The sequence below is a fragment of the Drosophila melanogaster genome, chromosome 2R (genome assembly GCF_000001215.4).
Source record: "Drosophila melanogaster chromosome 2R".
In the NCBI taxonomy this organism is placed as follows: Eukaryota; Metazoa; Arthropoda; class Insecta; order Diptera; family Drosophilidae; genus Drosophila; species Drosophila melanogaster.
In genome coordinates, this window is record NT_033778.4 from 10,929,785 (window position 1) to 10,945,270 (window position 15,486).

At 42.6% G+C, this 15,486-nt stretch overlaps 1 protein-coding gene across 3 annotated transcripts, besides 1 other annotated feature; it reads right to left on the minus strand.

Annotated features, from left to right (window-relative positions):
• Positions 1 to 8,640: 8,640 nt before the first annotated feature.
• Positions 8,641 to 11,954, minus strand: Spn47C (Serpin 47C). Of its 3 annotated transcripts, none has more exons than NM_001299373.1 (4): positions 11,905 to 11,954; positions 10,926 to 11,830; positions 10,723 to 10,867; positions 8,641 to 10,654 (listed from the first exon to the last, which is right to left on the minus strand). In NM_001299373.1, the coding sequence occupies exons 2-4, from the start codon at positions 11,802 to 11,804 to the stop codon at positions 10,530 to 10,532; spliced, it is 1,149 nt and encodes a 382-aa protein (NP_001286302.1). In that variant the 5' UTR covers positions 11,805 to 11,830; positions 11,905 to 11,954; the 3' UTR covers positions 8,641 to 10,529. The 3 variants fall into 3 exon arrangements, with proteins under 3 accessions (NP_001286302.1, NP_001163116.1, NP_610633.1); NM_001169645.2 differs by having other exon boundaries at positions 10,404 to 10,654; NM_136789.4 differs by lacking the exon at positions 11,905 to 11,954 and having other exon boundaries at positions 10,404 to 10,654; positions 10,926 to 11,885.
• Positions 10,352 to 10,413: a mobile genetic element.
• Positions 11,955 to 15,486: the final 3,532 nt, after the last annotated feature.

Below are 15,486 nucleotides of genomic sequence, written 5' to 3' on the forward strand. Positions count from 1 at the left end.
CTCCGATTTGCCGCCCTGAGCGAGTGCATTGACCATTAAATGAATTTTAATGTCTGCCCTTATTGGCTTCTGATGCGACTGTCGCCTGGTCTCCGTTTCCACCACAGTTTTCTCCCGGAAAATCTCCATCCACCCCTTGGGAAAGTTTTCACCTTCCTTTTTTTGGCACGTGAGGATGTCGTCAGTCAGCTTGACGCGCCAACTGTCTTTCACATGAAAAGCGGATGAATGGAGGGGGCGGGCCAACGAGGGTCGCTTGATGGCAAACTTTAAGCACAACTTAATCAACATCAATGCGAGAAAATTATGATTCGTTGTTGTCGTGTGTGAAATTATCGTTTCCCGCAGCCCAACAGCTAGAAAAGTTTGTCTTGCCAAATTCACATTATGCACATAAGTGTATCTACAGGAACAGTCAGTTTCGAAATCGTAAAACGATTAAGAAGAATTTATGGGGCTTTGCAAAATCTCCTATTAAAATGTATATGTTAAAATATTTTAGCATAATCATCTTGCAGCTCGCAAACGATAAATTTAATTTAAAAATTCAACCGCAAAGTCCCACGTTGGGCGCCATTAAAAATACTGGCGTGACGTTGGACGCCATTTTGTGCATGAATATGTATTAGGTGAGTTACTTAAGAGTTTGAAATCTAATAGTCTTATGGTTAAATTAGTTAGGGAATCGTTGCTCAATAGAGTCGCCATATTACGCTGTGTGACACCGTACATGTGTATGCTTATCAGTCATATTCGGATGGATTTGGCTTTGACAAAGTCGGAAAAAACGTGGTAGATGTCGCAGGATATAAACTTGCACACAGACACTAGAGCACAACGGAGACGGGCCAAAAAGCTTAAGCCAACAACTTCCATAAGTAGATCCACACAACTTTTCCACCATCTCAAGACGTGGGAGAATGTGTGCGTGTGTGTGTGCTGGTGTCTAAGTGCTGGGTAAGGAGCTACAATTTTGACAGCCATTAATGCGAAGCCATCATTAAAACTGCACGAGATACTCGCTCACCGTGAAGTTGGGAGTGATGCAGCCGAATTTGATGGTTTTTGATTCATTAGAAAATCACTTCTCGACATTTAATATGCAAATCAGCGTACTGTGATGGGGATGGGATGGGCTTAGTGTCGCTCGTCCGCATTTCTAATGCTGCTCTTTCGACTTGCGCGCATAATTTTCTAATTAAGTTTTCCTTTGCAGCTGCATCTTCACTTCCCCACTTTGTGCTCTTCCTGTTGCTGCTTTTGTTGCTGCAATGACTTTTAAGTAGCTTGCCGGGATTAACTGGAAGTCAAGTGCAGGCAGCCGAGTGGAGAGTCTCAGGCTCAGTCTCAGTTCCAGTGTCTTAGCGCCGTGCAAATGTCGTGAATAATTTCTATAAATTTTTTTCCCTGCTCCAAACGCTCCTTTTTTTTTGTCTTCGGTGTCTGCGCCTTTTGCACTTTTAACAAGATTTTAATTTGAGCTCATTATGTTAAGCTCTGTTCAAAGAGAAGAAACTTGGACTTGACTGGGTACTCAACTATTCCGTATACACACATTCGTGAAATAGAAAATCCCGGCCTTCACATGCCACAACACTGCCATCAAGTTGAAGCGATAAGTTGCCGATTGATGTTTCTGACAGCTCGAAAGGCATGCCGACAGTGGGCGTGTCCATCACCGCCTGCACTTTACGCATAGCTTTATAGATTTTCCCCTGGTAGTGGTGTATGTACATACATACATACTGCCTTACTTTTTTGGAACGTCCGCACTCATTAATTGCAAACCGTTTGTGAAATGTTCACAGCTCTCATTGCAGCTCGTTGGCTGCGTTTTTGCGGCTCTAACGAATTCATTTCATTTCCGCTGCATTCATTTGCACGACGTGCGAAAGAGATTCCAAGTGGGAGGATGGTGCGGTCGCCATTTCATTGCATTGCGGCCACAAGTCCTGGCCAGAAACCGAGCCAGTATAAGGACCATTCCCGGATCCTGTGCCACTGCCACTGCCACATTGTGCACGCGAACTTGAGCGTTGATGATGACATTCCCGAACGCAAAGTCCACATAGCACCGAGTGTCCGATTTGGAAGGTGCACTGGGAGAAACGAGAAATCGCAGTAACGGGAAATCTGTAATAGGTTCTAACAATCAGGAGTGGTATATTAACTTTGTAACTAGTTGTCACTAGTAACAAGTAATAATATTTAAGCCCAATAAGTTTGGAGTTTCTAACAAGTTCACTACCCTTGCCGCTTACCCATTTTCTCGCAGTGCATTTTGCTCTCTGTTCTCGCTGCTCTGGGCATTTCCGTGTGCCGTTCCATTTCGCTGCGCGTTGTTAACCAAGCAACTTCCGAGGGTAATTAATTCGAGTACTCCAGCGTTCGTCCAGCTCCTGCCACGCCCCCCTAACCGTCCGTGCCGCCCACCGCCCACATTGAGCAACGTTCGTTGTCTGTTTTAAACGACTTACAACTCGGATTACAATTAGACAAGCTGTTCGTTCGCTTGTTCTGTTTGCGCAAATAGTTGCCGCTGCTTCTTGCTCCGCTTTTTGTGCAGTCTTCACCACAAAATTTGCATGTTACATTGTCCCATACAAGGCGAAAAAGTGGGAAATGGCGGAAAAGTCCAAGGAGAGTGGGTGGATTTTCGCATTTATTTGTGCAGCGGTTTCGTTCTGCAAAATTTAGCTAAAATATTCACACTCACTTTTCGCATTTCCTCTGCTCGCTCGCTTTTCTTTTTCAACTAATTGCCATCGCTGGGTCTTCTTTTCGCCCCCCATACCGCCGTGCAAAAATATGCCAACAATCAAAAGCAAATCACAACACATCAAACTTCCCGCATTATGTGAAATGAGCGTAAACAAAAAAAAAAAAAACAAAGAAACCGAAAAAGTTCTTCCACGCAAATCTCATCAAAATTTCCGGGGCGGCGGGTAAATCATAAAAATATATTACCCACTTTAAAGCTAGCCGGCACTTCATCAACGGAGATTCGGTCCCCTAAAAGACAAACATGTAACTAAACACCGAAATCAGGAAAACTGAGCCGTGGGCACAGGACGCACAAAATGTCAAATTATAAGGACTACAAAAACTTTAAGTCGTACACAAAAAGAAAAAACTGTTGAAAATATAACGAATGCTATAAAGTAAATATTACACTCCTTTCTATTGATTGTTCACAGCAAAACAATACATTCAAGTTTCCAAAGGCCAATACTATTTACTATTTCATTGAAAGTACATTTTTACAACATTTTATATAATGCTTAGATAAAAATTCATATAAATATTAGTTTAATAGTTTCTATACTAAAATCACACATTGATTGATTATAACTGGTCTGTATATTGTACTTTTTTGTACATTGTACATATATTGTAATTTTTCTTACATCTACGAATGTTATGAAACCTTTTCGACAGTGTATATTCCTTTGTTCTATCTGCCCTTCTCAGGTTTATAGGGTCTGGACACAGGCTGTCATAAAAAATGGCCCCGAGTATTAGTTTTGTGTGACATTTGCTCAGAGTGGCTTTGCCCCGCCTTTCCCCCAGTGACTGCACTTCTTATCGGAAGGACCAAGAAGTTTCCACTTTCGGTCCCACAGCTCGACTGTCAGCGGGCAGCTGAGATATTTTCCAGCTCGTTGTGGCACAATCTACGTTCCTGGCCAGTGGCCACCCACCACCCACCACCCACCTCTAATGACAACACAAAAATCAACAGTATTGCAAAAGGTGGACGCTGCGAATCTAAAATGCAAATCCGCTTTTTATTTCATGCAATTATTCTTGGCCATTGTTTTTGTTGTCGTTCATCTTTGCCGCGAGTGCTTAGAGACATAAAACAAAAAGCGACTGGAAACTTTATGGTTTTACGGAATGACTACTGAGATATACTCTGAAAAATATTCATAAATGTCTGCTGATTTCAGATTATTCATTGTGGTGTGTTAACGCAGGTTGTGTACAAGTATTAGTTCGCAGAAAATGCTTAAAGTGCTTTAACATGTAAATTTAAGTTTATTCATCTATGAGGATTAATTGAAATTTTAAAAATATCTTATTCTTTCTTAATATATAAATATTGTTATTATTATGTAAGATCTCAAAAGTTTAGCACATAATATAATATTATATTGCCCCGAATTTCCTTACTTCACACATAGTGTACCGGGATATAAAATACATTCTGTGGTCATTTATCTGTTGTTTCTGAGTTTCGTCAGTTAAATTGCCAGACGCAAAAAGGTGCGTTTCGTCCTTTTTGGAGGAGGCTGATCCTGGTGTCCTGGCTATGGGACGCATTCATCATCTGGGCCGCTGACGTTTGCCAAATGTCAAAATGTTTTGTGTTCACTTGTCGGCAAAACTTGTCTGCTGATTGACAGCGCGAAATGTTGGCGCATGTGTTGCAACTTGAATGCCAGCGAGTGACTTTCAGAATGTTATGTTAATGAGTTATTGTCTTCAAGTGGCAAAGTGCAGCAAGCTGCAGTTGCTTACAGCTTCAGCAGGCCGAGCAGTCAGATCCCCCCAGTCCGTACAGTCGCCCAATTTTTCCTCGCAACCGACAGTCTGTAATGAAAAAACAATTTTGAGAATTTGCCAGCATGCTGGCAAAGCAAACAAGAGGCGACATCACTTGTCATAACATTTGCGACCCGGACGTGCCACCTCCATCCCCATACTCATCTCCATCGCCATCCGCATCCGCATACCCACCAGCTCCTTGTGTTTTGTATATTTTGTATGTTTTTAGTCATTTACCAGACCCGGACTGCATCGAGTCCTTTTCAATTACCACCAAAGCGTGCAGGTACACTGGGAAAAATTGAACTTGAATAAAGGAACAAGAAATCTGATCCACATTAAAGTCAAATCAAGAGTGTGTAACTTATTGCAAATATAATTGTTATAAGGTGTTATATTAAGTTAGGTGATGCTATGATATTATTGTATTGTATACTTGTTGAATCCTTTTTTTCTCAGTGCGCACACGTATATTTATATTTATATTTGTCATTGTTATCAAATCGGACAGTTAATTGCTTTTGTGTGTGCTCAGACAATGGGCCACAGCAATTTTAATTGTTGCCATATTTTTGCAACAGCTTTAAGTTGAGGGCCTCCAATCATCGCAGCCGCAGGATCGAGGTAGCTGTGGCCCATTACCAGAATCCAGCCAGGCAATTTTCTTTCGCTACTCCATGCTGGGCACTGTTATTAATCAATAGACGGACCACTTGGCTAGGTGGGGTCCTTTCATTGGGTCTGGAAATCCGGTGGCTTATGAGGAGTCCACAACCATGCCTTTGGTTTGGGTTGATTAAATAGGCGCGTTGGGACAGCTGCCACGCACACACATACACACGCACAATGGCACAGCATTGCATGTGTTATGTAATCAATGAATCAAATGATTTGATTTATGATTGCTTTTGATTTGCTCCACTCACAACCACAACTTCCCGCTGCTAAATGAATTATGTGCGCGACTGTGGATAAGAAATGCGGCCCCCTTCGGTTAATGATAAGATTTTGATAAATAGTTTGGCCCATGCAGTGCCAATCATAATTTATTTTAAACTACACAGGAAAAAAATGCCTTGTATTTAAACGATAAAAGAGGTAACTGCGAAATTAAGTATTTGAACAGCTTTGTGCAAACAACAACTGAAATTAAAACATTTAACCAACAAAGACATGAATCAAAAGTTAATTTTTGGCGGCTTTAAGACACATTCTTTAACTTTTGCTAAAAATTCAGGAATTTGTGGCAGAACTTATGTTACATTTAAATATACACCTGGCGGCGCCGAATGAACATCAAATCCTGAAATGATAAGTACGAAATGATTGATTGCTTGCCTGGGAGAGCCGAATTATAAGCTGATTGAAAATTGTGATGGGTCAAGGTTGCAAAATTATGATTTCCGTTTCGTTTTCCATTTTTCGAGATAAGTAAGAGTCCACGCCAAGTGGGACCACGCCCCTTTCTGAAAAGCTGTTTATTTGCCCGTCTGCGTCTGGGTCTGCATTTCGGTGACATTTTCGCCATTAGCCAAATGTCAATGCTCGTCGGCGAGTGGTAAGCACTTATAATAGATGGGATATCCAGTCGGTTGCCAGCGGCGACAACAAATGGGGCCCACGGCTCACGACTCATGGGTTCTGGGTTCTGGATGCTGGCTACTGGTGCCTGGCTGTTGTCAACTGTCAACTGGAGGATTGCGTGGAGTGCAGACGCGGATGCGGATGGGCGATAAAAGAATGCCACTAAGGCCATTTGATTGCCGCCCCCAAACAACTGCAGTCGTCTGCCAGAACCTGACAGCGAAATCTTCTCAGGGATAATTTGAATAATTTCACTGACCCAAGCCAATCACCCAGACCCAGACTCACCCCTCCCTGCTCGGCTGACAAATGGCTTTTAAATCACCTGTCCAGACTTGAGTTAAGAGTTCAGCGTTCCGTTCGCCGCCCGCGCTCTGCAGATTTTCTTTTTGCATACTTAAGACACTTGGCGTTGACTTGCAATTCGTTGCAAGTGGAATGGATGAGCCCTGCCATTTCCACTTCACTTCCGACTCGCCACCGCCATCCGCTATTTATGGCACGCACGTCGGCCAGCGGGACAACGCGGCGTATGCGTAACCGCAATGAAAGGCCATGCGCCGTATTCAACTATGAACATTTACACAGGGAAAAATAATAAGATAAGCTCTCCTTGAGTAAATATTTCATTTGTTATCTTTAAATAAAGCATAAAATTGTTCAATACGGGTGCTTAACAGACATATATGCTTGACTTCCTTTTCAAAACTTTGATTGGGTAAATTCAATAGTATTTGTTATTCGATGAAATGTTATACTGTTACAATTGTCATTATTGTTTCTTAAAGATAGAGTGATGTATATTCTTGTGTTGTTTTTTTTTCGGTGTCGCTTTAGTTTGGCCGCAGTTGCTGCTCATCAAGAGTTTTGCCTGGATGACGGCTTATTATCAGCAACGGCAGCACTTTGCACGGCCCGCAGCACATGGAAATTGTGGGGGATGCGAGGTGAAGTCGAGTGGAGTGGCGTGAAGTGGAGTGGAGACGAGAAGGTGTGAGGATGGGTGGGGAGTGGAGGATGCGGTGCTGGCCAGAGGAATGCATGCACTTTTGTGATGGATTAACCGGCGCTTAAGCTGCAGTCGAGCGATAAGTGCCGCTCATGGCAGGCCATTTTGTGTGATGCCGTTCCCTTTCTGAATCACCTGCCCCGAAATGGCACGCATGCCGCATCTGCCGCACCTGCCACACCTGCCACACCTGCCACACCTGCCACACTACTTGCCACACGGCCACCTGCCGCGATGGGCAAATGGAGGTGAGCAACTGTAACGGAAGCTGGCAATGAGAGTCGTTTTAAAATTGAAATGTAATTTCCTGCAGCATGTGGCACGGGCGGCAATAGACACTCACGATTCCAGGACTCAGGACGCAGGTCGAAGGACTCGGATCCTGGGAAATGGTTATACCCACACGAACTAACGGGACAGAGCTCATATGAATATGATTCGCAAGGAGCGAAACTTCATTCGAATGGCAGGCACGTAAGTCAAAGTCAGGGATACCCATAAATAAGTTAGTTTTAGCCCCTCAAGAGATGCGTCCTATTTTGCAGGGGCGGTCAGGAGGCGTGTCTTGCAGAACAGTTAGTTGATTAACTTCGCCCAGAGTCGATGGCAAAGGATGTCATCTTGCATATTGATTTAGGTGTCCTTCTTAGGTTCAAAATAGCCGGTATATATATATTAAAGAGTTCATAATATGTAACCGCATATTCAACAATACATTTTCAACATATGTGTGTATTTTACTTTCAAATGTGGCAAAGTTCAAATGGGAGTTTGTCCAAAAGCTTAGCCAAAATTGCTTCGTATGGGATCAACTATTTAAAAGTGAAGAGCTATTAAAGTAATTAATTTTAAGCGGAGCTGGAGTAAAGTTTCGATAAGAGTCGCTGGTCTGTTTGCAGATTGAATATGACATATTCCGGGCATATTTCTAGCTTATTAACAGACAATACCCTTTAGAATTGGAACAGTAGGGGGGCTATTGGCTTCATTGTTCAGCCCTATAACTTAAGTTAACCCTATTTTACACATGGTCAAGTGATTGTTTCATAATGCAGATCCGCTTACCCCCATTGTTGCAACTATTAAATGGATTGCTTGCCCCATTGTGAGGCAATTGTCTCCACCTACATACGATACGGGTTATGTATAGATAATAGTGATGCCCCAGTGCCCCACCACCCGCCCCACACATCATTGCGAAGCCAACAATGATGCTTAATACATTTTGTGACCGCCGGCACTTGCCGCTCGTTGTTGCATGTGGATGCGTTTGATTGGTTTTAAATTACATTCCGAAATGGGTCCTAGCTTCGAATTTGTTGCAAGGGACCTCCGTTGCATTGCCCCACAATATTCATATTCAAATTAATTATGCACAGAAAAAGCGAGGTCAGTTTTTTTCCCATAGATTATTCATCTGCGCAACTGTGGCCATTAGATATTGGCATTTCGAGTAAATCAAACACGAGCGTATGCATAGCAATTAAATTAATTGGATTCTATTTGTGTGTGTGTGTGTGTTTGTGTATGTTCGTGTCCTGACCAAGTATTGGCGATATGAAATTCCACATTTATTTGTAATTATTCATGGCCCTGGCCTGCAATCGAATTAATTTCGTTGTGCCCAGTTTCGGTAATTTGATTATGGTGACATTTCGCATTAGCATTTGACGGAGATGACATGGCCAGAAACAGTTCGATACCAACAGCACTTCCCTCATGATCTTTCCAAAGTTTGTGCAGCTGCACTTCCGCTGCGCTGACGGAAGAGCTCCAGCTCCAGATCCAACTTCGCTTCCATTGGGGCAAAAATTGGGGGAAAGATAAACATTTGTGCCACGCCGGCTGTTGCTGTTGTTGCTCCCGCCAATGGTCATCAATGGCAGACGACGGTGCCGTACTCAGAATCAGCATCAGAATCAGAAACAGATTCACAACCAGAATCGCATCGCGTTGCACGACAATCATCGATGAATTGGACGGGCAAAGTTTTCGTTTCCCAACCGGACGAGCGACTCCATCTCCTGCGATTCCGATTCCGATTCCGATTCCTGTTCCTATTCCGATGCTCCAGCTCGAACTTTGGCTGCTTGTTTCAGCTGCTGCTCCACCCACAACTGCTCCTCCTTTTACTCCTCCTCCTCCTGATGCTCCACCGATTCTTCGGCGAAGTTCACTACAGTTGAGAAATTACTTATTTTTCAATTGTTGGCCCTCTGCTGGCCGGAATGGCATTTGGCATTGTTGTAGCCGCGACGGCATTGCCGTGCAATCTTGATTACTGTCAGTGGCAGCAGTTGTATTTAAAATTGGCTAACAAGTTGGCTTCCCTGGCCGGCAAAAGAATCCCGGCGATGCTCGTTTACTGCCACTTTTCTCTACTCTCACGGGGGGTAAACATATTTCTGGTGTCCTTTTTAGTCCTGCTGGGCCGCTTTAAGCTCGGATTGCACTTAAGAGATATTCTTCTATGCGTGTCACCTTTTTGTTTTCTCTTATATTGCGCTTTACTTAACTAAAAGTGAAGGTGAGTAATAATGGGTTTTATAATTGCAACAATGCTATGGCATGCTATGCTAAAAGCATAGCATTGTTACATTTTTCTATTGGATATCAACATGTGAAAGAGTATTTAAAAACCTTGTTCAGCTGCTCACATTTTCCAAGCTACTTTTCATTTGGTTTTGGGCAGCCGCCGTTTCTTTGTTGCCTTTCCCCCATTTTCCGTATTCCTTCTGATCCACCATTCTCCATTCCCCACCCACTTCCATCTGCGAATTTTCGCAATGATCTGTCCGCAACGTCCATGTTGCCATTTATTTTGCACCCCAAAATCTACCCACCACACAAATGTTAGCCTGTGCCTGCTGCTTTTATACCCCCTACTTGTAGAGTAAAAGGGTATACTAGATTCGTCGAATGGTATGTAACAGGTACAAGGATACATTTCCAACCCTATAATGGAAATGTGTCTTAATCAAGATCACTCACTAGCCGAGTCTATCTGGCTATGTGCGTTTATCAGAAGGATGTCTGTCCGTATGAACGCCTTGATCTCAAAACCTATATTTGCAATTCCAATTCTCCTTTCTTCAATTACCTTACGAGAGGTCAAAGAACTTTAAGTTCTCTGGAAGCTCGAGGTCTTCCGGGGTGTCCATGACCAAAATCTTACCTATTTCAATTTCAAAATTTTTAAATATCTTCTAAGCACTCCCATTAGCTGAGTAACGGGTATCTGATAGTCGAGGAAATCGACTATAGCGTTCTCTACTGTTGTATTTCGAATTCTTTGTGTACATTTGTTTGGCAATAATTTCAAGTTCATTGGGATACTGCCCATTTTGGCGTGATTGCCTGTGGGCCATCATCATTAAAATACATGCAATTAGGGCTTAACGAAATGGCCAACGAAGTAAACGTTTTTCCTGTCGCGTATGGCAAAAACAAAGGGGCGGTCGGCCTTGAAGAACTTGCGATCGGGATTCTTCTTAAGGACTTCGGGTTGGACCTCTGATAGTAATTGAATATATCAGAATATATCAGAAGTAAAATAAAATAAGGCATTTCGGTTTCCTCACCTGCTTCTGGTGCTACTTCGCACCCAAATTCAGTAACATTTAAAAACACTTTGTGTCTAGCCTCCGAAATCTTTTGTGGTGTTTTCATTTCGAAAAGATCGCTCAAATCCGCTTGTCCAGCATCAAAAACACTATTAATACCCATCTTAAATAAACATAGAATGTTTGGAGGTGTGCTTCAAAGTAATTACATAGTAACCTACCTTTTGTAGTGGAACCTTAAGATCAACAGTGCACTCGATCCTGAATTTTGGAATGGTTACATCCACTTCCTTCATTAGACTTTTGGCGGCTACCTCGTTCATGTCCAGTTGACCAAGTTTTTCCTCCAATTCGGGCAAGCCATCAATAGCAGTTGGTAAGATAATCATCATGGTCAAATTGGATCTTTCAAACGGCAATTGCAGGATCTGTGACTTTAGTTTCTTGGACTCCCCATAGCGGAACTGACCAATTTGCCTCATCATTGAAACTTCCATTCGCTGCCGAGGATTTATCCAGAAGTCATCGATCTGGGTAAGTTGCTGGGGGAATATCTTGTTCCATTTGGCTCGGAAGAACAGTGAGTTTACAAGGATTACACTGGAATCGGAATTGAAAACCTCGGGCGTAAACAGATTTCGTACAGTGTAAAACGTGTGTTTTTCTAGCCACTTGTTAACTTTTTTGACAGAATCTTCCGGGTTCAAGTAGTTAAGAGAATAAGCCTCAGCATTGAAGAACTCCAAGGCCATGTCATTAAAGTCAGTCCGGATTTTCTCCTCTTCATTGACGTACAATCGTGTGACCAATCGCAGCGCAACTCCTTTTTTTGCACAGGAGCACTCATCGGTCCAGGATTCCGCATGTTGTTTGGCCACTTCCGATTTATTTGATACACCCAATATCAATTTGGAGCGCAGTTCATCTGCACTCTTCCCGCCGGCCCCCATAAACACCAAGGTCATGGCACTGCGGGCACCAGCCGGAGATACCATCATATTCACGGGCGGAACTTCATCGTTCAGGGCCCGGAACAGATTCCGGGCGAAGACTATGGGACTGGCACTCAGCGATGGTGCCGTAGTGCCCCCGGAGGCCATTGGGATCAGACAGATGATCAGAAATACTGTGCAGAAAGCAGGAAAAGGCACTTGTGAATTTTAAAAAATATAACTAACTCTAGATTACAAAATAACTTACCCCATTCGCTTGGCATGTTGCGATCCAACTAAAGCTCATTGATGCTCTGTAAAGAATTGAACAATGGATTGTGCGGGCTGAGTCACCAACTTGTTCGAGATCATCTCTAGAGATTGAGTCGCATCTAAACCGGTTCCTGTAGGTCAGCAGTTAATCGAAAATATGAAAGCCCTTCATTTCATGATTCGTTACATTTTATTTTTAATTTTATTTCTCTGTCACAAATGCTTTCAAATGTTAATATTCTCTATTGATTCATATAATTTAGTACTCTTGGTTTTATAAAGATTGCTCAACTTTAATTTAAGCACTCTGCTAGTAAAATTAAACAATTTGTTTTGGATATCAGTAATATGGTTATGGAATTGTTTATTGTTGATTGTGGACGCTGTCATTGATGTCAATAGCTTTTGTTATTTCGTTATTGTTTAGCAAGTTTTGTTGTACCGATTCGCATCGCTGCCAATTTTTTTATCTCTACTGGAAAATATTTTCGCAGCCCTCGAGATGCGGAGTGTAGAATTGGTAGGCGATGGTGGAAAATCGGCGGGAAATAGGGGGAAAATGCATTGGGGCTTGGCATTGTTATTTGCATGCCACGACAGCAAGTCAATAATGTCAATGTATTGGCAGTTGCCTTGGCGGTTCACCCACCGGCCATCTCTTTCTATTGGCAGCTGTGTATGCTTAACCCTCTCTTTCTAATAACCCAACTCCATCCCCTTCTTTGTCTGCATATGTGTGAGTTGGTGCCTGTGTTGATGCGGGAGTGACTTAAATGATGTCTACACATTCCTAGTTGACAGTGAATGTGAATGTGAATGGCGCCCACCCTTTTGTACCCATACTGCCCATCTCTCTCGGCATTGTTCTACCCATCTCTTTCTCATAAAGAGACTGCAGTTATGCATTGCTGTGCACAGATTTCGCGCTTGATTGCTCTGCTTATGCGCCTGATGCGTTTTGTATTTATATTTCAATTTCATTTCGTTCACCTTTTGACGTCACGCTTTCTACATGTCTAGGCACCTGATTTCTGTGAGTGTTGGTCTGTGTGTGTGTGTGTGAGTATCTGTGTGTCACGGCTCTGTCCCTGTGTAAGTATGTGTGTGCTTTTCATTCAATCATGCATTTGTTCATGCACTCGGCTGGCGCAAATGAACAAATTTCACGTCTGATTGAGCCATTTAAGTGCGACGACTCGCCTACCTAATCGATCCCCATTCCCCAATTTTCCATTTCCATATTCCTTTTCTCATTTTCCATTTTCCATTTCCCCCATAGCGATGGCAATTTCAATGGATTTTCAAATGCGTTTAATTTGCAATATTTTGATCGCATTATGAGCCAAAACTTTTAGCCATAATGCAATTATAATTGAATTCTTTTGTCTTTTGCGAAGGAAGGCAACTTCGGCCTGCCGCTCTCTGTTCAAGTGCGAATTCGCTGGGGTATCAAATTCAAATCGCGCACTAATTGCATTTTCATCAAGTAGCAAGTACCAAGTGGCAAGTACCCAAAGCGCCCCAAGGTAGGCAACATATTCGACATGGCTTCGAAATTTTCTGTATTATGCGGCTTTGATGGCTTAGGCATTGCCAGCGAAATGAAACAATTCGCCAAACGGCAAGAGGCATACACGCTGGCAGTGGGATGATTTTCCCGGAAGCCGGGTGGGGGGTTTTTCGCAGCAACAGCAGCTGCTGCATTGGAAACTCACACAAATTTTCTCGGCTGCCCCCTTCAGGCTATCATTTTCGATTGCGAAAGTTTCTGTGTGCTGTGTTGCGGTTGCCGCGCATCGAGAAGTACTCAGCCAACTAGTTTGCGGCTCAGAAAATCCCACTCGACCCGTCCCGAAAACCTCTTTCGAGTTCCTTAGAGCAGACCGCAATAAATACGAAATTTTCGCTAGAATATTGAGCAGCAGCAGCAGCAGCAGTGAAAACCGACAATGGCGAGTTGATTGGCTCGACTATGTAGGGAATTAACCTTTTTTAGCCCGGTTTTTAGCATATGGTAATTCGATTTGATGGCCGAATCAATGTTGCAAGGCAAATGTAACTGATACAGAAACTGGGTCTTATTCACTTTGCCTGCGACTATCGTATTCTATTTGCCCAATTCTCAATCGCTCTGGCCATCCGATGTGTGACTTTGCAGCTTTGTCCATTTGATTTGTGGTCCATTTTGCAGTTGAAATCAAACAGCAGGCGGAATCTGGAAAACAGTAAACAACCGACTAAATGGCAGAGTGAATCGAAAGCTGTAAGCTTCAACAGCAAACGGCAAACTGCATCTGCCAAATGCAAACTGCCATCGACAATCGGCAATCGACAAATGTGTTGCAACACGTTGTCACGCATACGCACCGTTGCACCAGTGAAAAGGGAGTTTGAGTACAAGACGCACATCGGGCTCAATAATTAATTGTTGTGCCACACTTGTGCTGCAATTGAAATTTTGCTTTGCTTCGTACACCGATACTGAGACACGTGTGCACACACCTATTTATTTATTAATTAAATCATTCATTGTGTTCAATCAAACTTCTGGGAATTCTATTTGTTGAGCTCAGTCGTTGAGGTGAGTTTAAGTCTCTGAGCTATTGTACCAGGTATTCATCATTTAATTAGTTGTACGGTTTGTGCGTGAATTGTCTGATTTGTGGTATATGATTTCAATAAATCAAGAGCAACAGTTTTGTGTCATTTCGTACGGCTGGGGTTTTCTGTGGCTGGGGTTTGCGATTGGTTTTCGCTTTGGGTTGAGAGCTGTCTGAGCTGAATTCAATTGATTTTCCTCTATTTTCACAGAGTTTGCTCATTCTATTCCCGTGGTTTTTCCCCATTGGACTGCTGATTTCTGTTTATATTTTTTCGACATTTTTACAATTTGTTTTTGCAGCACTGCCCTGCTCTTGTTGGCTCTACTAGTGTTTCCGCTCCTCTCGTGAGTTCCCTTTTTTATTTCTGTTGAGGCAAAATTGTTTGTATTTGTTTAGGCTTATGGCCAAGACGATAAAAACGTCTCAAGCGCAGACAAACGCCCAGAGAAAACAAGTGAATGACGCTGACTTGGCGCAATCGAAGTTCGGTTACTCTTCAGAAAATGAAATAAAATCGAATTGAATCTTAAGGAGCTATTGTGAGGTAGGAAGTATTTGGCTAACAAGAGTCATATTAAGCGAAGGCATATTTAGGGATAATGATCTAAAGCTCAATGCTTAAATGAAATGTTATTGAATTTTTTTTATTTACAAGTTCTTAAGCGATTAAACGAGTTTATTCAATAAGGTATCGTATATGTCTTACATTCTAACTAAGGCTTGATCCTTTGCTGGAGGATTATTCCTTTGTAATACAATAAAATGTAGAATATATAGATACTAACATTTTTTAACATCTTACCGACGTCTTAGAAGGGTATCGAAAAGCCCGTTGGAAAAACAATGAAAACACAATTTGATGTCTAAGCTTGACTCCGACTGGGAGTGGGATCTACGTACCTATAGCCATAGGTATTGCGAACGACACACTGACATGTGTGTTAGTATTACCAAGCACATACAAGGAGCCACGT

Bases quoted from the DNA above. Each gene is read 5' to 3' on its own strand.
- Spn47C (NM_001299373.1), bottom strand. From the start codon at position 11,804: ATGGCCTCCGGGGGCACTACGGCACCATCGCTGAGTGCCAGTCCCATA. The intron at 10,868-10,925 runs GTAGGTTACTAT...TGTTTATTTAAG, and splicing joins TTAAGGTTCCACTACAAAAG to ATGGGTATTAATAGTGTTTT. The intron at 10,655-10,722 runs GTGAGGAAACCG...AATTACTATCAG, and splicing joins CGAAGTAGCACCAGAAGCAG to AGGTCCAACCCGAAGTCCTT.